The sequence below is a fragment of the Ctenopharyngodon idella genome, chromosome 22, assembly GCF_019924925.1.
Source record: "Ctenopharyngodon idella isolate HZGC_01 chromosome 22, HZGC01, whole genome shotgun sequence".
In the NCBI taxonomy this organism is placed as follows: domain Eukaryota; kingdom Metazoa; phylum Chordata; class Actinopteri; order Cypriniformes; family Xenocyprididae; genus Ctenopharyngodon; species Ctenopharyngodon idella.
In genome coordinates this window covers 14,748,963-14,775,868 of record NC_067241.1, presented here as the reverse complement: position 1 = coordinate 14,775,868, position 26,906 = coordinate 14,748,963, and the positions used below count along the sequence as shown (strand labels likewise).

Genomic DNA, 26,906 nt, shown 5'->3' with positions numbered 1-26,906 from the left:
TTTTGCGAGATGTCCTGCGGTCATTAATATGTAATCTCTGGCTGATGGAGCCAGCTGTTCATCTGCACAACAGAGGCTGTTTAGAGGGCACCTTCTCTCGCGCGCTAATCTCGCAGCTTTTGTGTGGATGACTGCTCGTGTTGTAGTGAGATTTAGCTGTATTCCCACCAGAGAGATGAGCGCGTGTGGACATGACAATGTTGGGCTTTTTATAGGCACCTAAAGGCCTTAAGAGGTCAAATTGTGGGTCAAAATTTGGTCTGCTAAGATACTTGTAGGATTTGACATACTGTAAGACGCTATTGCTCATTAGTGTTTTGAAAACATTATTCATATAAAACATAAATTACAGACAAAGCATTATGAAATTATTTACTTACAGTTTGTGATGCAGCTGCTGTCCAATCCAATACAGTCGGCTGCTTCATCTTTCAACAAAAGTTTGTTTGTGAACTCTCCATTACACTGTGTCTAGATTACAAAATAATCTGCAGTCAAATGCTCCGAACAAACATATAATCATCTGATGCGATTAAAAATAAAACATCCACTTGTTCCGGCTGCTGAGATCCTTCATGAAGTCTGTACAGAGACGCAAACGAGCTGTTTAAACTGGACGCAAAACGAACGCTCTTTCAATCTTCCATTTATCGTGTTGTCACAGACTCAAGCGTGTGGAGTGTCAGAAACTGAAAGGGCATCATTACTGTATCCAGTGTAGTCAGCGTCAGTGATTATAATGAGGTCTATTTCAGGGTTGCCAGGTTTTCACAACAAAACCTGCCCAATAGCTACTCAAAACTAGCCTAATCGCGTTTCAGGGGGGTCCCCCGGAAAAAAATTGCGCTCCTAAAAATCCATGTTTTTGGCGGGGTTCCCCTACTAAAATTTGCATTCCAGGGGCTAAATATCATGTTAACCCGCGGACATGAAAAACAACCCACGGCAGTAGCCCAATTATGCAGGAAAACCGCGGACTTGGCAACACTGGTCTATTTGCTTTTGATGCGACACTTGCTTCTGGTGTAGACAGGTGTCAACCGTTAAGTGACTGAACGCCAGTGGGCGGGGCCTATGGTTTGATGATGTATTTGTCAATGTTTTGCTCTAAAGGCGGTCATATGTATTTGTCCGTGTAACATCACAGATCCCACAATATCCAAACAAGATGTTTTTGGAGCTTGGTAAAAAAAAATGCTTTGTTTATAAACGTAAACTGTAAAGTTCATCAATTATGAAACAAGCTCATGTCAGCTATAAGCAGCTCTGCAGAAGACAATAGTGTCATTATTTACTTTGAGTCAGTTCAATGTTGATTCAGTTCAGTTCAATAACAGTGCCGATGTTGCAAAATTCGACAATTATGAAAAAAAAAAAAATCGCATCTATAAAGCAGCTCTACAGAAGATAACGGAGTTATTATCCAGCTCAAGTCTGTTAAATATACCTCTGTCTGCTCTCTGTCAGTTTGATGTCCGGTCTGGCAGCGCTGGATGCAAAGTGTTCCAGTCGGCTGGGCCTCATCACGGTCTCTTACTACCTGTGGACCACCTTCCTGGCTGTGGTGGTGGGAATAGTCATGGTGTTGATCATCCATCCAGGTGGAATGGCACAGAAGGAAGACTCAGAGGACAGCGGGAAACCCATCATGAGCTCCGCTGATGCTCTCCTGGATCTCATACGGTGAGACAGACCTCATGTTTCTCCCTCATATCATTCCAAACCTGTGTCACATTCTTTTTCTATGGAAGACAAAAGAAAAGGAAGTGAGTCAAACAACTCTGATCCAGAATCATGGCTCATGATATTAACCCAGCTAACAGGCAATGTTCTCAGAACGTTCTGGCTAGGTTCACCCAAAAATGAAAATTCTATCATTAATCACTCGTTGATGTCGTTCCAAACCTGTAAGACTTTCGTTCATCTTCGTAACACACAAATGAAGATGTTTTTTTTTTTTAAATAAAATCTGAGCAATTTTTGTCCCTCCATTGACAGCAACGCAACCACCACTTTGACGCTTCAAAAAGTTCATAAAGAGATCGTAAAACTAATCCATTTGAATTGAGCGGTTTAGTCCAAATTTTCTGAAAATACTCACTCATTTTATATGATGAACAGATTGAATTTAGGCTTTTATTCACATTTAAACATTCATCAACTCACACAGTTGTGGGAAACGGAAGCTCAAGCATGTTCACTTGACACGCGAGAACCAGGTTCATTCTCATGTTACGCAGCACGTTTGAGCTTCAGCAAGAGCCAATGAGGTTCATTCTCGTGTTACGCAGCACGTTTGAGCTTCAGCAAGAGCCAGTGAGGTTCATTCATGTGTTACGCAGCACGTTTGAGCTTCCACAAGAACCAATGAGGTTCATTCTCGTGTGTTACGCAGCACGTTTGAGCTTCAGCAAGAGCCAGTGAGGTTCATTCATGTGTTACGCAGCACGTTTGAGCTTCAGCAAGAGCCAATGAGGTTCATTCTCGTGTTACACAGCACGTTTGAGCTTCCAGAAGAGGTTTGTTCTCACGAGTCAAGTAGGTTCGTTTGAGCTTCTGTTTATGTTCACTGATCAATGTTTATATTGCACTACATGTAATTGCTGATTCTCTGATCGTAGTGTTCTAGGAGGGATTAAAAGGTTTACCAAATACGATAGGGCCTGGTTGTTTAAAGATTTGTACACAAACAATAAAATGTTTTATTTAATTCTAAAATAGACCGGGAGCCAATTTAAAGAAACTAACACAGCGGTAATTGATTCATGTTTCTTTACCTTTTTTAATAACCTTGCCGCGGCATTTTGAACTGATTGTAGTCGAGACAAAGATGTGGCAGTGATGCCAGAATACAAAGAATTACAGAAATCCAGCCGTGATAGAATAAAGGTATGGATTACTCTTTCAAAGTCTGAGTTTGTTAAGAACAGTTTAGTTTTGGCTAACAAATACAAATTATAAAAACAAGCCCAGAACACTGAGTTAATTTGCTTATCAATTAAGAAGCCTAAGTCTCTCACTGTTCATCATATAAAGTGATCGAGTCTCTTCAGAAAATTTGGACTAAACCGCTCAATTCATACGGATTAGTTTTACGATCTCTTTATGAACTTTTTGAAGTGTCAAGTAGCTGTCTATGGAGGGTCAGAAATCACTCAGATTTCATCAGAAAGATTTTCATTTGTGTTCCGAAGATGAACGAAAGTTTTACGGGTTTGAAACGACATGAGGGTGAGTAATTAATGACAGAATTTTCATTTTTGGGTGAACTAACCCTTTAACATTGTAATAACAACAACTGAAACGTTTTTAATACATTTAAAAACTGGATGTTTTGAATGTTCAGGGAACATTCACAAAAAACGTTTTCATAACTTAATGGGAATGTAAGTTCTTATTTTGTTAGCTGGGAAAGTGTCTTTTTCGTTATCAACAATATCTGGCAATAAAAATAGAAGTTGATTTATGAATTACTAGCAACTATCAGGCAGGTATAGGCAGTAATATTTTACAATGAACATCATGGATACAATCTCCACACAACCTAATTGTGTTTCGATTGAAGGTATAGTAGTCATAATCTCACATGACCTGTATGAGAGCACTCGAGCATCTACAATGATTCATGAGCACGATTGGGAAAATATTGTAGATTTGTGTAGATTGATGTAATTGCATTTGATAATAAAATGAACTACAAACATGTTCCACAAAAGATAATCAAACACAAAGTCACACAATATTGACTGTCTTCAACACTAGATCTACTGTTTTAGGATTTCAAACCATGTAAATGTGTTTTTGCTTGAAAAGTGTGCTTGCGGCTATGTTTATTTACTAAAAATGACACTTGGTTTCAATATAAGCTATGCACAGGAAGTGAATTATTAACCTTTCTGGAAGCAAATGCAGCCATTATTTCTGCCTCCAGGAAGCAAAGTAACTAAAATAAATTACACTCCATCAGCTGAAGGTAATTTTATTACAAACATAATGTATACAGTTGTTTGTGTGGACAAAGCCATTTAAAAGACACTCAATACATTCAGAACCTACATGTGATCTGTTGGCAAGATTATTTGGTTTAATCATTTATTTCATTAAAATGAAAGATAAAAATGCTTTGCAATGTCTTAACTCAATCCAGTGCACATAAGAATAAAACATAATGAATAATATTAACTAAATATTTTTCTATCTTTGAAAATGTTAACGTCCCTCAACAGCAGAAAATTAAAATTTTCAGTGACTATAAAGTTGGCCTTCATTCATTGTGCTTTTTGTTTTCCAGCCTCATTACAACACAAAGGTCTCTCTATCTCTCTCTCTCTCACACACACACACACACACACACACACACACACACACAAAATATAGCATGTCACACTGCTTGAAATTTCATGTAATCCTTGTTTATACTACTTTGTGGGGTCCTTTAGTTGGTCAGTAAGATATATATAAGAATGTTTGACAAAACCTTAAAAGTCACTATAGTATGGCCCTTTCCTACACTATACCTATACCTACCTGTCACAGGAACCTAACATCATTTTAACATTCTTATATATATATATATACACACAGTATATATATATATATAACTTGCTGAAAACATGCTAGCAACATGTTAATCATGTTAGCATCTTGCTAAAAACACGATAGCAACATGCTAATCGTGTTAGCATTTTGCTAAAAACATGCTAGCAACATGCTAATCATGTTAACATCTTGCTAAAATATGCTAATTATGTTAGCATCTTGCTATAAACATGATAGCAACATGGTAATCATGTTAGCATCATGATATATAGTATATATATATATATATATATATATATATATAGTATATAGTATCAAGAATGTTTTATATATATATATATATATATATATAAGAATGTTAAAATGACGTTAGGTTCCTGTGACGGGTAGGTTTTGGTATAGTGTAGGGAAGGACGATAGTAAATTGAGTCAACATTTAGTCTCATATAAAAGATTTTGTCCTTGTGGGGTCCAATTAAAGGACACCACAAAGTCAAACATTCTGTATCTTTCGTACAAAGTAATAAATACAAGTTCACACACACACACACACACACACACACACTGAGGAGCTGCAAGGACAATTTTTATGAAGGACACTAGCAGTTGTGTACATGTTATGCTTTCTAGAAAAGTCTTAATAAAAGCACTCAATAGTTCAGTGAAACTATGTGATATATTTTATGTCCCCAAACAGAAACATGTTTCCAGCCAACCTTGTTCAAGCCACATTTCAACAGGTAAGGACAAAAATGAGTCATTGTTTTCCTCAAAAAAGTGTCCAGAAAGAACTTTATTTTACTATCACTGAGATACTATTTTACTAGTTTTTTTTATTTTTAGTAAGTTTGTTTTTAGTGTTTTGTTGTTGTTGTTGTTGTCATTTTTATTAGTTTTTCTTTTTAAATGTCTTTATATTTTTTATTAATTTTTATTTTAGTTTTAGTTGTTTTAGTACATCAAGTTAAACTAAATTAAAATGAGAAATGTTGCCTTGGCAAATAGCTGAAATAGAATAAGTTATAGTTTTATTTAACTATAATAGTCCTGCCAGGAATGACTTAAAGGATTAGTTCACTTTCAAATGAAAATTAGCCCAAGCTTTATTCACCCTCAAGCCATCCTAGGTGCATATGACTTTCTTCTTTCTGATGAACACAATCTGAGAAATATTAATAAATATCCTGATGCATCTGAACTTTATAATGGCAGTGAGCGGGATCAACGAGTATGAGCTGAAGAAAGTGTCTCCATCCACATCCATCCATCATAAACGTACTCCACACGGCTCCGTGGGGTTAATAAAGGCCTTCTGAAGTGAAGCGATGCGTTTGTGTAAAAAAATATCTATATTTAACAAGTTATGAAGTAAAATATATAGCTTCTGCCAGACCGCCTTCCATATTCAAGTTATGAAGAAAGTGTAAAACTCTCGCAGTTCGAAAAGCTTATGCTACGTCCTACGCCTTCCCTATTCAACTTATGGAAAAAGCTTAACTGACGCAACACCACTTTACACTTTCTTCATAAGGTGAATAGGAAGGCGGTCTGGCGGAAGCTAGATATTTTACTTCATAACTTGTTAAATATGGATATTTTTTTACACGCATCGCTTCACTTCAGAAGGCCTTTATTAACCCTCCATAGCCGTGTGGAGTACGTTTATGATGGATGGATGTGGATGGAGACACTTTCTTCAGCTCATACTCATTAGTATCGTTCACTGCCATTATAAAGTTCAGATGCGTCAGGATATTTATTAATATTTCTCAGATTGTGTTCATCAGAAAGAAGAAAGTCATGTACACCTAGGATGAGGGTGAGTAAAGCTTGAGCTAATTTTCATTTGAAAGTGAACTAATCCTTTAATTTCCATGGAATTACACAAAATTAATCACTTGTCAACCAATTAGAATCAAGAATTCAACTGTCATGGTATATAATGCTGTAGACCTGTGATTTAAGATACGGCAACTAATCTGTTTATGAATTATGTTCATTATTTGAGTTCAATTTTTTTTTTTTTTTCACATTTGGCCTTTATTATTTTAGTGACATGTTTAAAAGCACTCACTGATATGAGAACATATTCATCTAAAATGTAATTGCATCTAAAATGCCTTTCAACTTTATTAGCCACTATATCACTAATATTTAAATGAAAACTTTCATGCAAATTCCTCTAAAACAATGAATTATGCACTGCAAAAATGATTTTCTTCCTCAGTATTTCTGTCTTGTTTTCCAGTACAAATATTTAAACATTCTTAAATTAAAGATACAATTACTTGAGAACCAAAAATTCCTTAAAATATAAAATTTCTGAGAAATTGATCAAAATTAAGTGATTTATGCTTAAAACAAGAAAAAAATGCCAATGGAGTAAAAAAAAAAAATAAATTAAAAAAATAAACTTAAAACAAGATTATTTTTCTTACCTAGTTGGCAGACATTTTTTCTTGTCTTCGGTGTAAAGTCACTTCATTTTGATACATTTTTCAGAAAACAAGACTTGTTATCTTGTGTCATTTTGCTTCTCAAGTAAATATATCTTCATCGAAGAATGTTTATATATTTGTACTGGAAAACAAGACAAAAATACTGAGGAAGAATGTTTTGCAGGTTAGTTGCTTTGCAATTAGGATTACTGACTAAGGGGCTGTTTACACGACAGCGTTTTCAAGTAAAAACGTAAAACTTTTTATGCATTTTGGTCAATCATTTACATGAAAATGGCGTTTTAGAGACCTGAAAACACAAACATTTGAAAACGGGTTTCAAAGTGCAATTTTTTGAAAACGATACCGCTATCGTCTCCGTGTAAACTACAAAAACGTGAATTTGTGAAAACAGTGAAGTTGTGAACTATTATGTTTTCAGTCTATAGGCGCTTAGTGTTTCTTTACAAAGTGACATCGCCATCTACTGGCCTGGCAGCAGAATACAGCGATTTGCTTGAACGGGGATCACTTTCACAACATTGTTGTCTGTACACAAAAAACATTTTAGTACATTGATGTCATGTAAATGTTCCATAAATACATTTGAGGAGCTTCTGCTCTGATCACATAGTGCTTGACAAACTTAAGTCAAATAATTTTTCTCTCTTTAGTATCGTACCAACAGTGTGCCCATAATGAAGACGCCCAAGACGACAGTGGCCACCAGTCTGACCGAGAGCACCACTCGCCGCACGCTCATCTACGGGATTCAGGATGACAACGGGACGGACATCCAGAACTTTCAGCTGGATCTGACCCCGCCTCCTGACGTGGTGATGCGAACGCTTCCTGGCACCAGTGAGGGCATGAACGTCTTGGGGATTGTCATTTTCTCTGCCACCATGGGTGAGAAAACTGCCACAGAGACAATAAATGACATTTGAGAATAAATGTGTTAATATTTTCATATCATATCTCTGCTCATTTTTGCGCAGGCATAATGTTGGGCAGAATGGGTCCTAACGGCAGTGCTCTGGTTAACTTTTGCCAAAGTCTAAATGAAGCGGTGCTGAAAATCGTTGCTATTGTCATCTGGTAAGATTGTTATTTTATTAAATTTTTATTTTGCTTTGATTTTAATGTTTAAAGTGATAAAACATTACCAACTTAACCTGGTAAAGTCTGACATATGAAATGATAGTCAGAAAATTGAACATTTAGACAAATTATTTATTAAAAAGGAAAAATAAGTGTGTATATGTGTTTTTATGGCTCATATAGTATGATATAGTGAGAATATGGAGCTCATACTCAAAGAGTTTTAATCAGAGGCCCAAACTGAGCAAAAATATACAATTTTATGAAAAAAGCTCTGTAGTTTTAAAACATATAATGCAATACAATACAATGATGAACAAATAAACGTTCCTCAAAAGCCTGATGGATCATATTTGATACATTTTAACAAGATTTTTCTAAAAAATTATGCATGGATAATCAAGTAAACCCAAGTTGCTTCAGTCCAGTAAGTGTTCATCTTGAAATATTACTAACAATATAAAAGTTACTTGTGTATCAAAACTTGTGTATCAAATATGACACAATAGGCAGTTTATAGGGTTAAGCAATAAAGTCTAAGAGGATAAATTTTGAATATAGTTACAGCTCATTTATGCCGTTTCTGTGCAGGTACTTCCCGTTTGGCATCGTGTTTCTGGTGGCCGGTAAGATTCTGGAGATGAGTGACCCGTCGGCGATGGGGAAGAAGCTTGGCTTTTACGCCATCACTGTGGTGATGGGCCTTATTCTGCACGGCCTCTTCATCCTGCCCAGCATGTACTTCTTTATCACCAAGAAGAGCCCCATCGTCTACATCCGAGGAATCCTGCAGGCGCTGCTCATCTCACTGGCCACGTCCTCCAGGTACAACACACACAAACACCGAAAACAAATATAAATGTCACATTCATTCCTGTTATTCTTTTGCTAAATCTCTTTAACTAACAAAAGCCAGTTCCTTAATGACATCGTCCTCCAAAAAGTGACATTGTTTTTGGTGGTAAAACAACACAAATGTCAGTATTAGCAACAAATTTAATGAGTTCTGTGGGGTTTTGTGTTATTTTGATGGATAATACCAAAATTTCAGGAGATATATATGCAGTACTGTTAAAAAGTTTGGGGTCAGTAATTTTTACTTTTTTATGTTTTTGAAAGAAGTCTCTTCTGCTCACCAAGGCTGCATTTATTTGATCAAAAATACTGTAAAAACAATAATACTGTGAAATATTATTATCATTTAAAATAACTGTTTTCTATGTGAATATATGTTAAAATATAATTTATTTCTGTGATGAAAAGCTGAATTTTCAGCATCACTACTCCAGTCTTCAGTGTCACACGATCCTTCAGAAATCGTTCTAATATGCTGATTTGCTGCGCAAGAAACATTTGTTATCATTTTCAAAGTTGAAAACATTAAAACAAAGGTATATATATACTTACTGAGCCTAAACTTTTGAACAGTAATGTGTTTTACCATAGTTTAACCCTATGGTGCTGCTCGTGTAGTGGTCAAAAATGACAGAAATTTTTTATTTTATTTTAATGAAATAAATGTACTATATTTTAGTTTGATAATATTTTTTATTTAACATTTTGTATTTTTAGGGGATTTTATGGTGCTAAATTATATTTATGGAATAGTTATGATCCATTTATTACCTGTTAATGACTTTTTGAGCATAGACCTGAAAATGAAATTTCCAACTTAAACGGTCATAAATCTTGAATGTGTTGGAGCTCAGACTTATTTTAAAAGAAGACACTTGGCAGATTATTGCTGAAGTGAAAAAAAGTTAAAAAGTGAAACTAAAAAAAAAGTTATTGAAGTTTAAGTTTATTATCATGAAAATGCATAAAAATACTATTTTTAAATTTTATATGAAATATATATTTTCCAAAACACACTATACTCTAAAACTGTGACAAAATCAAAACCATAAATCTAAACAAGTTTTGCTCCAAATTTGAGCTTGATATCTCAAAAAATGAGCTTTCAGTAAGATTTTGTTTGGGCGCAGTACCAAACGTTTCCACTAGATGAAATTCGCTTCCCATTCGCTTCCAATGTGGTAATTTTTGACCACGAGGAGTACAAGTGTGTGTGTGTGTGTGTGTGTGTGTGTGTGTGTGTGTGTGTGTTCACATAGCAAGTGCCAAAACCTTTACCAAGATTCATACCATTCCAATGAAGTAAAAAATCTAAAACACAAAAACAACATGTTTACTGCCAGACCACGGTCTGTGTCCCAGGAAAGTTTGTGCCTTGAGAGGTTTTGTGTGCATTTGGAGTGCTTACAGATTTCAGCACACGCCTGAAGCTCTCATTTCAAACTACACACCCCGTCGGGAAAAGGTTGTGACCCTGCATGCATCCATGATAGAGAGAGGGAAAACATCATAAATATTGGACAAGCACTCATCCACATGAGAAATTTCATCAATACATTTACCCTTTTGTCAACTCACTCTGCCAGTGGCTGTGGTTCACATGTGTCCACTTAAAAGAAAAATGCGTGCGCAAACAAAATTGTTTTAATGGCAGTTATTTTCTTCTCTCTGTTGTGGAATATTATACACTTAAAAATATAGCTCCACCACACAACACTCATCTGTAATTTATTCATAACAATGATGCTTTACTTCAGTCTTTCTTGCAGTAATTGAATCATGTGAATGTTTGCACATAAATATTTTGTTGTGTGAGGTCGGGTGGTTATACAATATGAATAGAAACTGTTGCAACAGATATTATAAATATATAGAAGCATTTTCTACACTGATTATGGTGATAAATATGCTGATTTTCTCAGAATGGATTTAAATATGGCAAATTGTGTTTATGATGGTAGCTGTATATATGAATAACAAATGACGTGAGTTTGATATATGAATGACGTGAGATCCTTTTTCATTTGCAGTTCTGCCACTCTGCCTATCACCTTCAAGTGCCTGCTGGAGAACAATCACATAGACCGGCGGATCATTCGCTTCGTGCTGCCCGTGGGAGCCACCATCAACATGGACGGTACTGCGCTGTATGAGGCGGTGGCAGCCATTTTTATCGCCCAGGTCAACAACTACGAGCTAGACTTTGGCCAAATCATCACTATCAGGTATGTTTGAAAATTTAAGTCAAGTTCCTAAAAACATTTGTTCTTTATGATTTTTTTTTCCCCATAAAAGGTTTTATTGAAAAACAAAGTTCTGTCATGAAACTCTAGGTGGCGCAGGCTAATAGGTCCTTAACTCAATCTGCTTGCAATCACATCATTCTCTATAGAGCAGAGCTGATTGGTTCCTGCTGTATCAGTAGCCAATGAGCTTGCTGCCTCAACCTTCAAATACTTGGTCAGCATTTGCTGTAGCAGTTGCACCGCGCTGTCAGAAACCCTCCACCTTCCCCAGCTCCACCTGTATAGACCTGCTACGAGTAATTCATTTATGCTATATTGTACAGCAGCATCATGACCTACTTGCTCACAGCAATGTGTTGTGTATGTATTGGCAGTAGCAAGTCCCGTGCTTGCTCTGCAGCAATAACCAACAGCAGCAGCAATAACCAACAGCAGCAGCAATAACCAAAAGCAGAAGCAGCAGCAGCAATAATAGCAGCAGCAGCAATAACCAAAAGCAGCAGCAGCAGCAGCAGCAGCAGCAACCAAAAGCAGAAGCAGCAGCAGCAATAATAGCTGCAGCAGCAGTAACCAAAAGCAGCAGCAGCAATTATTCTTCAGAATCAGCAGCAATAACCAAAAGCCGAAGCAGCAACAATAGCAGCAGCAGCAGCAATAACCAGCAGCAGCAATTCTTCTTCAGAAGCAGCAGCAATAACCAACCGCAGCAGTAATAACAGCAGCAGCATAGCAGATCTATTCCGCCAAGGCCAAACATATCAACAATGTCATATCCATTACCATGCCAAACACTCAGAGAGTTGTCATGACAGAACTAAGTGCAAACATAATGAGATACTACTATATATAGACTGCATAAAGCAGAATTATTGCAGTTAGCTAAAACTAAAATCATGAAAAAATTGTTACTTGAAATAAATTAAAACCTTAGAGATAGAGAAAATAAAAATGAATAAAAACTTTGAAAAGACATATTTAAAAAAAAAAAAAAAAAAAAAAAAAAAAAAAAACTTTAATAAAAACTATAAGTATCTCAACAATACTAAAACAACGCTGGTATGAGAAGTTTACCACTATTTGACCCATCCATCCATCGATCTGTTCACCAATCTAGCTAACTAGCTAGCTTTGGATTTACAGTATTTTGCACATGCAGATCTTCATGATCCAGAGAATGAATGAAGCTGAAGAGATTCTTTAATCCAGCTGCATGATGCACAAAAGAGCATTATGTAATAGCAGTCCATTATTTATGCAATTGTAAAATGCAAAGTTTTTACTGTTTCAAAGCTCTTTCCACATGTTGAAGTGGCCCTTCAATTTATACAAGTTAAAGAAGCAAACATTTTCATTGATAACAAAAGACTTTGCCTTGTTTCACAGTTGCATGCAGTATGTATTGATTTTGGTACCCATATTAACAGGTTGTTTAAACAAAATTCTAATGCATAGCAGAGTTTCAGCAGTGCAAATATAATATTAGTGACAGCATTAAATGTTTCTGAAACATTGTGAAATTTTCACTTGCCATTCAAATATTTTACAAATAATTTACTCTGTTAGTTTCACATTTCCTCCATCCATGTGTGCGCGTGCACATGCTCATGTGGGGTGTATTTTAGCATGCACAAGACAGCTGCTGCTGCGCAGATGTGGCGATGCGTGCTTGACAGAACCATCATTCGTTAGATCTTTTGGCATGCAGCATTATCTCAGAGCTCTGGTGCCCCCCACAGAGTCATAAATATTCCCATAGTCATCCGGTCTGGACTAAAAGGAACACCAAGCACATAATTCAAAGTGCATACTTCAGAGTTTACTATGTGCATTACATCATAGAGTGACATGGAGACCTCACAATCTTGTGAATGGAAGGTCAGGTGAAGAAATGGAGAGTAAAGAAGATATAGGGATAGAGAGTTAGAGAGCGTTTTGGGCAGCGCTGTTACAGGGATAAACGCCACTGTCACATGGCTGTCTTACAGCAGGATTATTGCGCAGTTTTCAATTGTCCCCCCCCCCCCCCCCCCACCCCCACCCTTCTTAAAATCCATCAACTGTCTCTCTCTCTTTCTCATCCCCAGCTTTCATATGCTCTGTGTTGGGTTGAACAAGCCCGTTTCACACCACATGCATAAGAAGGGCAATAGCACAATGCATTTATTGCGACGCCCATATTAACAGGTTACAGAATTCACTCTGCATACTTATGCAGTGCAATAGCAGCAAGCATTATTGCGGTGCTTATATTAACAGGTTGCTGTATTCATGCTGTTATCAATACAATAGAAGCATATACTTGGTGCACATACAGATTAAACAAGTGACAGCGCTCTTTCTACACACATAAGAAAGGCAATAGCAGCACCTATATTTACAGGTTACTGTATTCATTTTACAAGTCTATGCAGTGCAAAAATCGCACGTGTTGAAATGCCTATATGTGTATATTTACTCTGTACACATAAGCAGCGCAATAGTGACAAACATTTATTGCGGTGCCCATATTAACATGCTATCTCTCTGCACGCAATAGCACAGATGGTTACAGAATTTACTCTGTACACATATACAGTGCAATAGCAGAATGCATTTATTGCAGTGATTATATAAACAAGTTACTATATAAGCTTGTTTCTGCCACTGAATAAAAAAGAAAAAAAATGTAATTGCGACTTCTCACAATTCTGACTTTTTTCTCAGAATTGCAAGATATAAATAGCGAGGAATTCAGAATTGCGAGAAAAAAAAATCAGAATTGCGAGGAAAAAAAGTCAGAATTGCCAGATGTAAACTCAATTGCAAGAAACAATTGCGAGCAATTCTTACTTTATAACACGCAATTTCGAGTTTATATCGCAATTCTGAATTTATAACTCGTAATTGCGAGTTTTATCTCGCAATTCTGACTTTATAACTCATAACTGTGAGTTTTATCTCGCAATTCTGACTTTATATCATGCAATTGCGAGTTTATATCTCGCAATTCTGACTTTAATAAATATTATGACTCACAATTATCTTTTAAATTGTTTTATTTTGTGGCGGACACAAACTTCCATTCAATTGTCTCTAGTTTGTTGTGTAACGATTTGTTTACCATGTTTTCCAGTATTACAGCGACAGCAGCGAGCATCGGTGCAGCCGGGATCCCACAGGCCGGTCTGGTCACCATGGTAATAGTACTGACATCCGTAGGACTGCCCACTGATGACATCACTCTCATTATCGCTGTTGATTGGGCCTTGTAAGTATCGACATGCTGTACATTATATGCATTTATTGCAGTGCTTATATAAACAGGTTACTATGGAAGCTTGTTTCCACCACTGAATAAAAAATAATGTTTTATGTTTTATTTATGTTTATGTTTATAATGATAAACATCCATTTCTTTCTCAACTGTTTACATTCACTTACGACATAACCGACTGTGTTTATGAGAAGGCTCACTGAGACGGGTATTTTGAAAATTTTATGTGTTGGCTATGTATCCGACCGTTCAGGCACAAGAATATGCGAAAGAGGAATCAGTTCGGTCTTTGCGCTTTTGACAATGAAATTAATCTGTGAATCACACCAAACCTGGTCCGTATGGATCATGGATCAACAATCCGTTACACCCCTACCTTTACATGAATTTTAAAATAATGTCTGTTTGCCCTCACCTCTTCAGAGACAGATTTCGCACCATGGTCAATGTGATGGGTGACGCTCTGGCCACAGGAATCATGGCCCATATCTGCAGAAAGGATTTCATCAAAGAGGGAGATGGGGTGAGTTACCTAAAAACATCATATCATATCTGTATACACACACACACACAGGTTTGTTTTGCTATCTTAGTGAGGATTCTCCATAGGCGTAATGGTTTTTATACTGTACAAACTGTACATTCTATCCCCCTACACTACCCCTACACCTAAACTTACTCATCACAGAAAACATTCTGCATTTTTACATTTTTAATAAAACATTATTTCATGTTTACGTCGTAATACCAAGTGTAATACCCATGTCATTATACAAATTTATGTCCTCATAAATCACAAAAACACACACAAGCACACACACACACACACACACACACACACACACACGCACACACACAAAATATAGCATGTCACACTGCTTGAAATTTCATGTAACCAGCCCAAATACATCTGGAAATTTAATGCATGTTCAATGACAATTTAATGTATTGGATTTAAATGGAACAAAACAACTTAAGGGAACCTTTTACACACACTCATACCTGCATATATTTCCACAAACACAAAGACCAAGTTCAATCCTCCCAAGGTTTTTCTCTGCCATTGTCTCCTCTCTGTGGGGTTTGTGAACTGCTATTCTTTGTAAAGCTCCTTTGGAAATAATATGAATTGTAAAAAGCACTACACACAAATTTCACTGAACTGCAGTAATTTTCTCAAAATTACAAGTTGCATGAAGACAGTCCTCTCTGAATGATATTTTAACATGTGTTTATTTCTATGTCTTTGTCAGTGTTTCATAAGGACAGATATAAGTGTAATCTTAATTACATCTGTTATGTAATCTGTTATGCCCTCAACATGATAACGATAATGAGGGAGATGTGAATGGAAAATTAGTATATTAAGTAATTGATGAATATGGTTCTCAATTACAGAAAAAAAAAATTGGTTTCAGAGTTTTTTCCTTGACAAATACGACAGATCACCTGATTCAGAACTCACAAAGACACCTCAAGGATACTGTATTGAAAATCACAACAAACTTAGTGGTGCGAGGAGAGTTCGTGACTATTGCATGCAGATACCTCTAAACAGGATAGTCATGACGAGGTCAGGTGGAAAAACATGTCCGTTGGCACCACAACGGACCCTTTTCACAGACTGTGATGCGTTTCCACAGCTAACGTTAACATCATAAATACAGCAGAAATTTTATTTTAGAAATTAAAGAAAATGGGAATGCAAAACATCCATTTTTGTGGTTTTTGCAAATGGTTAAGAAAAAATACAATTTGTCTTTATTTTTTGCTAAAGCCTGATTGAAGGCATATGTGCACGTTGCACATGTTGAGGGCCATTTCTAATTATTCTTCAGGACATGTGAGTGCTTCTGGGTCTGTGATGATCTTATTTTTCCACTCTTAGTAATTAAGATGTCATTTAGCAGACGCTTTTATCCAAGAGCTACTTGTAGTTTAAGGAGTATTTGACTGGACAAATTAGTTCAAGAGCAAAATGATGATAGCTTATTTAACCCCTATACACCACACCACCAAAAGATGATCAAGTGCCCTCACTACACGATGTTTGCTTGGATTCCACAACAAAAACCCATATTGTAGTAAAATCGGCACTTATCTATATCTGATGTGTAACACACTGCCGAATCATAGCCATGCTGATATTCAGTAAACAGTGCATTTGTTCATCAAAATTTTGCTTAAAAACTTGTGTAATCAAATGTTTACTTTTTAGTGCATATTTGCTTTTTCTTATAAAAGCAAATATGCACTAAAAAGTCAAAATCTTCCTGAAAATTGACACTTCATAAATAGTTAATTTTGGACACTGATTTGAGACCAGCTGCTCATTTCTGGAAAACTCCAACAATTCCCATTTCAAAAAACAGTAATATTTGCCAATTTCCAGGAAGTGACGATTTTGATCTCTTGAACACGAGATGGAGATGTTTTATATGATATTACAATTTTGCGCAAAGATCGCAACTTTGGATAGAAACATAGCTATTGTTAGTTCATGTTAGTTAATGCATTAACTAATGTTAACAAACAGTGTTGGGGAAAGTTACTTTTAAAAGTAATGTGTTACAATATTGCGTTAATTAGTTACTGCGTAAAGTAACTAATTGCGTTAGGTAGTTACTTTTTATGGAAAGTAATGAGTTGCATTACTATTGTAATGTGTAAGTGATATGTTACAATATTGCGTTACTCCCTAAAAAAGTAACTAATTGCATTAGATAGTTACTTTTTATGGAAAGTAATGCGTTCCATTACTTTTGTAATGTGTAAGTAATGTTACAATATTGCGTTACTCCCTAAAAAAGTAACTAATTATGTTAGTTACTTTTTATGGAAAGTAATGCGTTCCATTACTTTTGTAATGTGTAAGTAATGTTACAATATTGCGTTACTCCCTAAAAAAGTAACTAATTATGTTAGTTACTTTTTATGGAAAGTAATGCATTACTTTACTTTTGTAATGTGTAAGTAATGTGTTATTGCCTTACTCCCTAAAAAGTGACTAATTACATTAGATAGTTACTTAGATAACTTAGTCACTTATAGAAAGTAATCACTGCATTACTTTTATAATGTGTAAGTAATGTGTTACAATATTGCATTACTCTATAAAAACCTAATTACGTTAGTTACTTTTTATGGAAAGTAATGCATTACGTTACTTTTGTAATGTGTAAGTAATGTGTTATTGCGTTACTCCCTATAAAAGTAACTAATTACGTTAAATAGTTACTTTTTATGGAAAGTAATGCATTGTGCTACTTTTGTAATGTGTAAGTAATGTGTTACAATATTGCATAACTGATAACGTAACTCGCATTACTTATAATGCGTTACCCCCAACACTGTTAACAAATGAGACCTTATTGTAAAGTGTAACAGAGATTTTAGTCAAACAGAGCAATAAAAGAAATGCTTCATTTGCCTTTCCCCATTTCTCCATAGGTCCCTCTCATCTGCGAAACAAAGCCTGTGACTAACCAGGGTTTGCCAAACTGTCAGCAGAACAATGGTAGTTTCCAGCCTCCGCCAACAGAGGGCAAACCCGAGCACATCCCTCCAGATGTGGCCCGCCTCATGCAGCTGGAGGAAGGGGTCCGTCCGCCGCCTCCAGATCGGAAAAAGCCGCCCATACCACCACGGCACCTGAAACACAGAGACAAGGACCATTGTGCCATCGACATGAACGGTCTCGAGACTAACGTATAGCGACCACCAGAAGCTTTCAGGACGCAGACTGAAATCGACTGGACAAAAAGAGTCCACATACATGGGAACGGACAAACGGACATGTTTTATTTCCTTTCCGTTTTTCTCTGAAACGTTCATGAGGCAACACATGGTATGATCCTGCACATATGGGCCACAGTAATGCCGCTGTTGGCAGCACATCCCAGTCGACCCATTCAGTGCACTAGATAATGTCAGGATGGAAAGAGAAACCAGGTCAAGGTCCACAACACCAAGCCAGCCTGTTTCTTTGGGTTCATGGCCTTGAGAGTGAAACTTTTCCTGTAGCGTATCAGAAAAATGATTGAAGACTGTCAAAAAGCATGAGTGAATTGTAAATACAACATAGCTATGTACTCTATGCGGTGTGTTTTTTATTTCTCAAGTTTATATATAATTTTATATCTTATAATTGATTCTTGTCTCTTTAAGCAGGCCTTGTAAAAATATTGTAAAGATCGCAGGTGTGCGTGAAAATCGACATTCACTGTGATATTGAATGTTTCATGTTATCGGACACTGTACAAAAATTATTTTCTTCCTCAATACTTTTGTCTTGTTTTCCAGTAAAAATATCTAAATATTCTTAAAATAAGATACATTTACTTGAGAAGCAAAATGACATAAGATGAGACTTGTTTTCTGAAAAACTGATCAAAATTAAGTGACTTTACAAGAAAAAAAATCTCTGCTAGTGGGGTCAGAAAAATAAACTTTTAAAAGTCACTTAATTTTGATTTTGAAAGCAAGACTTGTAAGATGTAATTTTGCTTCCCAAGTAAATGTATGTGTTCGGGTCATTTTGAACCGGAGAGAATTTTCTTTTTTACAAAAATCCTAGTTAACTGAGGGTATAACTAATTTGGCAACATTTTTTGAGAATTTTTTCAAATGTTTGTGGGGTTTTTTTATGATTGTGGTGTTCCTGGTCAAAAATGACAGGCCTACAAAAAATTTGTTATAAATCTCTCTTACTCTATATCGGGGTGGCGAACTCTGGTTCTGGAGAGCCTCAGTCCTGCAAAGTTTAGCTCCAACCCTGATAAAAACTCACCTGCCTATAGCTTACAGCAACCCTTCAGACCTTGATGAGCTTGTTCAGGTGTGTTTGATTAGGGTTGGAGCTGAACTCTGCTGGACTGGACTTGGATTCAATATTTTTGTCAACTTGTTTTCTTTCAGCTACTGATCATAAGCCTCCTTTATCTGAGCTTATGAACCTCAATTTTTGAAAAAAAAGAAAAGAAAGGCATTATTTGTGGGTATTTTTGGCAATATTGAATCAAATTTAAAAAATATTCTGTACAATTTATCACACTAGTGTGCTTTAATGTTTAATTAAACAAAATAAGTATTTTTGAAACTGACTGATTGTAGGCCTCATTGATCTGAGCGCACATGTTCATGTAAGTTTCAAAAATAAAGACAAAACCTGTCGTAACTGAAAGAAAAAATATTCAATATTGACAAATTAATCCACAAATAATGACTTTTTTCATTCCAAAACTGAGGTGCATAAGCTCAGATCAATGAGACCTATGATCAATCAATTCCAAAAAGAAATGTAAAATCTGTCCTAATTGAAAGAAAACAAGTTGACAAAAAGATCGAATCCAGTATTTGGTGATAATATAGCACAATTTACAAGCAATTTTTAAAAGACTGGTCATTTATGACCGGGAACACAAAAGGTGGTCCAGGGTTTTCGACACAGCACAAGGGTTAAATATTTGTACCAGAAAACAAGACAAAACACAGAGGAAGAAAATCATTTTTGCAGTGGATATTCTCCTCTCCCGTTCTTGTGCGAAACACATCTGGGTCAGTCCTACTGTAAAGCGTTCAGCCAATTACTGCTATGACTAACTCAAAAAGCACTGAGTAAACCACTTAAGGTAAGCAGTGCCAGTCTGGGAAAAAAAATAAAAGTGTGATCCCAGACATATATGGGCCATGAAACTGTATGATTATTCAAAAACAAATATTGGTCTATAATACAGCATGCACATCTCAGAAAGTGTGCTAAATTAGGCCAGAAACATACTTTACGCAAGTACAAATGCTACATGATCTCATCAGACGTATATTATCTTGCTGAACTTACATCTGTGTACATTAACCTTTATAAGCTTTTTGGTCATTTTTGAACAATTTCATATCGTTGTTTTTATAGAAATGGTTAACTCAATCTGAGTGCTTCAAAAAACTTTGTGACCTTTTTTAGATATGCAATCTGAACAAACAAACAAACAAACAAAAACTGGGCGTAACATGATTTTGACCTGACATTATGTCATTCTTCTAACCCAAATACATTAAGAGTCTTACAAAATTCTTTGTTTCAACTTACACAAGCAATGCTGGGAATGTGATGCAGTTGAATCGCATTATGAATGTGTTCTGGCACAATTCAGAATGCATGGTGTGAGAAATCATGCTTGCATTGCTAAAAGGGGTTTTTGTTCATGTGCGCTAATTACAAACCTACTCAAGGGGGCGACTGAGTTACCTTCATACTGTATGTCTGTGCCAATAAACAGGATGTTTATAGCCAGCTACCTGAAAAATAACTCATTGACAGCTTATCAAAACCCATTACCTGAGCAAGACTCTTTCTGCAGTTTACGTTATTCTTCCAGACTCTTAAAAATAAAGGTTGTTTATTGGCATCTGCAGTTCTGTGAAGAACCTTAAACATTCAAATCAAAGTTCCAAATGTCTTGCCAAACTGCTGCAATGTCATTGAAGACCCATTCTGAGTTCCCCAAAGAACCTTTCAGTGAACAGCTCTAAAAAGAACCATTTTTTTTCTTTTAGTATGAAGAACATCTTAAGAAGCTTTTTCACTATAAAGAACTTTTTGTGCAATGAAAAGGTTCTATTGATGTTAAAAGTTCTTCGTGGAACCACTGATGACAATGAAGAACCTTTATTTTTAAAAGCATGGAAAAACATTGCACAAAAGATTCTTTATAGTGAAACAAGGTTCTTTAGATTATTAAATTTTCCTTAAACTACCTTAAAAATAAAGGTTCCATAAAAGGGGGTTCGCAGTGATGCCACAGAAGAAACATTTTTGGTTCTACAAAGAACCTAAAGAACCTTTCGTGCAATGGAAAGGTTCCATGGATGTTAAAGGTTCTTTATGGAACAATCAATGCCAATAAAGAACCTTTTTTTAAGAGTGTGGAATCTTTGCATTGCACAAGATTCTTTATAGTGAAAAAAATGTTATTTAGATTATTAAAATGTTATTTACATTACACTCTTTAAAATAAAGGTTCTTTTCACAGTGATGCCATAGAAGAACCACTTTCAGTTCCCTAAAGAACCTTTCAATTTTAATCTTAAGAACCTTTTCCACTATAAAGAAACTTGAATAGAAATGTTTCATGTATGTTAAAGGTTCTTCATGGAACCATTGATGCCAATAAAGAACTTTTATTTTTAAGAGTGTGGAATCTTTGCATTGCACAAGATTCGTCATAGTGAAAAATGTTATTTAGATTATTAAAATATTATTTACACTACACTCATTAAAATAAAGGTTCCAAGAAAGGGTTTTCACAGCTATGCCATAGAACAGTGTTTCTCAACCACATTCCTGGAGGCCCACCAACACTGCACATTTTGCATGTCTCCTTAATTAAACACACCTGATTAGGGTTATCAGCTCATTAGTAGTGACTCAAAGATCTAAAATGGGTGTGTCAGACAAAGGAGACATGCAAAATGTGCAGTGTTGGTGGGCCTCCAGGAATGTGGTTGAGAACCACTGCCATAGAAGAACCATTTTTGGCTCCTCAAAGAACCTTTCAGTGAACAGTTCTTAAAATAACCATTTTATTCCTACCGTAAAGAACATTTTAATCATCAAGTACTTTTTCCACTATAAAGAACCTTGAATGGAAAGGTTCCATGGATGTTAAAGGTTCTTCATGGAACCATCAATGCCAATAAAGAACCTTTATTTTTAAAAACATGGAATTTTTGCATTGCACAAAATATTCTTTATAGTGAAAAAACGTTGATAAAATGTTCTTTACATTACACTTTTAAAAATAAAGACTCCAAAAGGGTGTTTTCGCCATATAGAAGAACCATTTACGGTTTCCCAACGCAAAGAACCTTTGTTAGAACAGAAAGGTTCCATGGATTTTAAAGGTTCTTCATGAACCACTGATGGCAATTAAGAACCTTTACATTTTTAAGAAAATGGTTCTTTTAAGCACTTTTAAGAAAGGTTGCAAAAATGGTTCTTCTAGTGCATCGTTGTACCCCTTTTGGAACCAATATTTTTAAGAGTTTTGAAGCAGCACTGAGAATATGACAGTAGTTGACCTGAAAGTGTAGAGACTGTAGAAGAAATCCCAGCTATATCACCTCTTGCGCCAATAGAGTATGCAACCTACTGTATGCTTGCATTTGTGCTCACGTACTTGCGTAGAGTATATTTCAGGTCTCACTCTGCAGTCAAACGTGTATGTCGCTGTCTCTAATCTCTGCTGAAGTGCGTCCCACTCTCATTTGTGCTGATTACGAAGGCCCATCACAGTAAAGCCGTGGCACGCGGGGCGGTTCATGGCCGGCTGCTGTCGTCTCTCAGAGCTGATTAAAGCGCTCAGCTGTACTCACAGCTTTTCTCATTGACATATATAGAGTGTTCCATGTGCTCTTTGTGATTAACTGAATTAGGTTGAAATCCCTCTCTCAGAGTTTGACATTGATGCACAGAATCTGTTCTCCGCGGGTAAATGCGGACAGGATTTCCATGCATGGAGAACTGCCTCAGGTTCTGCTCCACCTAAGAAGAGAGAAGACGTATATTTATTTGAGAGCAGCTTCATTGGCAACACCACACAATTTTCTGTCTTGTTTTCTTGTGATCTCAACTTTTTCATAAGGCAATAAATATAAACTGCACATCACTCACCTTTTTCTCAGATGCATTTAATCATTCCTCAAGTTGGCAGGCAATGAAATTGATCGCAGTGTTGGACACTGAGTGCAGCAGCAGATTTATTGAGCTTAGAAACGGCATTATTTACCTCTAGACCAAAGAAAAGCAGAAGGAGATGACATTTAAACAGCTTTTGCTTACAAGGTCAAGTACAATAGTAAAAAGTAAAGCAAGACAGTAAAAATAATAATGCGTGACCTTTTAGGTATTCTGTACAAAACAGGAAAGATCTCAGTCCATGACATATGCACCTATAACTGATTTTCTCACAGGAATGACCACTTTCTGCTAATTATGAAGATTCACTTGGCATTAATATTTCAACCAGCAATGAAACTGTATCCTGCTGTACTTTCCTCTTATTTGCTTTATATGTTTTTGTCAAAGGAATAGCCGTTTTCCTTTTTTCATTTTTGTGGCATGCATTCATGTCGGCACATTTGAAGCCTGCATTATGTTGAGATGCAGTTTCTACAAAAGAAAGGAAATGCATTTTTAATTTATTTGCATTATATTTGGACCCTGGGTGAGACGCATTGAGGAACATTTGTGAACCAATAAATATCCCCACTTCCTCAGATTATATCTGTACTATTGATAATTAATGATATTTTGTTAATACTGTGGGGATAAATGCATCAATAAAGCAGTTTATATACACTCATTTGTTCGTGATGATTAGACAATAACGCAAGGGACTGCAAATTCCTTTCAAATAATTCGTCCTTGTTTAATAAACACTGATAAATGTGCTGTAATACCCAAACCTCACTTAACAAAATCTGTCGAGTTAGTACAGTGATTAAGCAGTGTTTGCACAATTGGCACTGGAAAGCACAAAACTCGTACATAACTATCTATTCTAAACGAGCAAGAATTAGCTAATCAAATATTGTGACCTGCTGAGGGAAAAAAATAGCAGTGTTGCTATTCTAAATACGATTATTAATATGCAACCAAACACAATCGTGGACAGCTGCAAAAATAAATATCAAGGGTTAAACACTTACCTTTTGTTTTGGTGTGAAAGGTTGTGTGTCCAATCAAAACCCGAGGGCATTTTTACAAATGTGTCTCTCACTTGCTAGCGAAATTAGTCAGATGCTAATGTGTATGCTATTGACCTCAAAAAACACGAGGTAAAAGAAAATACGACTACATTAGGATAAATATTTTGTGTGGTGAAATAGCTGAGAAGATGAAATTTGGAAACCAATTAATACATTTTTAACATGTGATTTTAACCATGTTGTGTTCCGGACCTTGAGGGGATTTGCTCGTTAATGTTATCGCATAATAAAATATAATGACTTTACTCACACAGGGTATAACAACTTCCCAAAAACATTTTAATATTTTTCCCCCTCACCCTGTTCCCTTTTAAAAAGTGCTTGTAAATCTCTCATGCTATATTTAGTCAATATAATTTAAATAGGCTAATAATTAAATATGCGCTATATAATCAGTCAATGCTTTTGGAAATAATCACATTCTGTCAGCTTCTGTTGAGGTGATTAAGCTTGAATGAACTGTTTTTCCACACAAAAACTGGTACATAAGCTCAGATCAGATCAATATCACTTCCAAAAAGAAATACAAAACCTGTGTTAATTGAAAGAAAACAAGTTGACAAAAAGATTGAATCCAATATTTGGTGATAATACAGCATAATAATGAGAGATTTACTAGCAATTTTTAAAAGGCTATTTTATTTTGCGAACACCAAATGAGGTCAAGGGTTTTTCAGCACTTTTTTGCTCAGGTTTGCTTTTTAATGCCTGCTATTGTTTTCACTCAGCTATTATTTCTGAAGTGATTTTATTACAGTTAAAACTGCAACATTTATGCTGTTGAAGAAAATGTTCTAAATATTAAATGAAACGAACTGCGAGGATGACAGACTCACAATCTTGAGCTTTTAGTTGAAGGAAAATTAGAGCAAATTATAACTGTGGGTGAGATTTCAGTCTTCACTGGATGCGTTTGTCTACATATTTGCATTGTCATGTGCAGTTACCCGTCGCTACATGTTCATTAGTTTAGACAGTGAACATAATTAAAATCTTTCTGGGAACTGGATGCTAGTTTAAACACACAGAAGAACTTTCTGTTCATTAAACTCTGAAAGCGATTTTCCCAGAACATCGCCACATTCTGTATGATAGAAGAAAAGCACAGCCCAAATATGTCTGCACAAGAAGTAGGTAGTTTTTAAAACTTTCTGTACATGATGATGAGAAAAATGAATCGACTGGCTCAAAAGGCCAAGTTAAAGAGATGGTTCACCTAAAACTGAAAATTCTACTCTCATATCCTTCCAAACTTGTTTTCCTGTTGAGCACAAAAGGAAATTTCATGCAGGTCTTGAGTGACCAAGTCTGTCAAGAAGAATTGTGCAAAATTCGGAAATTAACAATTAATTCTCTTTTAATTAATGAGTTTTTAGTTTGAATGGAATAGGTGTAACCTGTCATAGCACTGAATTGAAATGACAGGAATTGACCGTTCGCAAAGACCCGCCCCCTTTAGTTACTGTTGCTACGTCCGACAAGCCATGCCGATCTCTCGCCACACATCACGTTCTCACGCAGTGAAAAATACATCGCAGAGCAAAGAGGATACTGACAACGCGTCGACAGACAAGACAGAGCAGGTTACCTTTTATATGAAACAAAGTCTTCAATCTTAAGATCATGAATGAACATCATAAGGAATATTGTTTCAATCGCGGAAAGACGTCAGTACACACAATTTTTCAAGTTCAAGTCCACCTACGTTAATCTGCTAACTCCCCAGACTGCTTTGTCGGACAAAATGGCGGATTCGGCGTTATGATTGGTTAGATCGCCTGTCAATCAAACTCCTGGCGAAGGTATGTAGCCCTGCCCCTTTTCAGCGCTGCGCTCGTTGTCTTTTGTCTTCCAGTTCGTATTTCCACAGCGATCTTACGTATTTATGAATGAAATGCTCGTTTTAAAATCTTCCCGTTCTACTGACATTTGTTAAGACATCTGCTTTAAACGTTACAATGCTCACGATAACTTTCATTAACTCTACAACAAGTAAGTCCACTTCACCAGCTAAGTATTCTTTGACAGTTATGCCGTAGAAATACACAGAGCTACCGCGAAAACGCAAGTTCAAAGACAATATTATAAAGATGGCGGCGCGCTTGTTTCTCTAGTGCATAAGGTCTACAAGTTTAACAGGAAATTGGAATTTTGGGTGCATTCTGGGAAATGAAGTGTTCTTTCTTCAACCATGGTCAGTAAATCTGTCTGTAAGACCTATAAAACTTTAAAGGTGCTGTATGTCATTTTTTTAACTGTACTTTAGTATAAAAACTCTAATATGTTTGCAGATATATTCAGGAAACATGTTAAGTTCATACACTTGTTTTTCCACTACAGCCAGTTATTCTACTTTGAAATGTGCATCCAGCGACTGTTTTTGTTTTGATCTGTAGAAACATGTCAGCGCATAATGAAGACTTGACATGTAAGGGAACCCGTGGTGTATGTAGATAGAAATGGCTCATTCTAGGATAATAAAAACATAACGGTTCATTATGTAAGGGTTTTATACACCACTGAAAACATAGTTATGTATATTATACTGCATTTCTGTCAATAGATCCTCCCAAATTTTACACATTGCAGAGTGTTTCTACTTAAATTGAGTCTGTTCCTCACCCAAAGCTTTCACATGACTTTAGAAGAGCTGGTATACATCATACTTGTTCAGTCTTCCTTTACAGAAAAAAATACTCAGATGAGCCA

At 36.1% G+C, this 26,906-nt stretch overlaps 1 protein-coding gene across 2 annotated transcripts in view; it reads left to right on the top strand.

Moving 5' to 3' along the window:
- Positions 1–20,725, top strand: part of slc1a7b (solute carrier family 1 member 7b) — a 51,301-nt gene extending 30,576 nt beyond the window's left edge. For both annotated transcript variants that reach the window (XM_051881061.1, XM_051881062.1), the window contains 9 exons: positions 1,468–1,683; positions 5,237–5,279; positions 7,652–7,886; positions 7,976–8,075; positions 8,670–8,903; positions 10,964–11,158; positions 14,292–14,426; positions 14,856–14,955; positions 17,883–20,725. In XM_051881061.1, coding sequence (XP_051737021.1) covers positions 1,468–1,683; positions 5,237–5,279; positions 7,652–7,886; positions 7,976–8,075; positions 8,670–8,903; positions 10,964–11,158; positions 14,292–14,426; positions 14,856–14,955; positions 17,883–18,146 — 1,522 coding nt within the window. In that variant the 3' untranslated portion in view covers positions 18,147–20,725. The remainder of the gene's footprint in view (positions 1–1,467; positions 1,684–5,236; positions 5,280–7,651; positions 7,887–7,975; positions 8,076–8,669; positions 8,904–10,963; positions 11,159–14,291; positions 14,427–14,855; positions 14,956–17,882) is intronic.
- Positions 20,726–26,906: the final 6,181 nt, after the last annotated feature.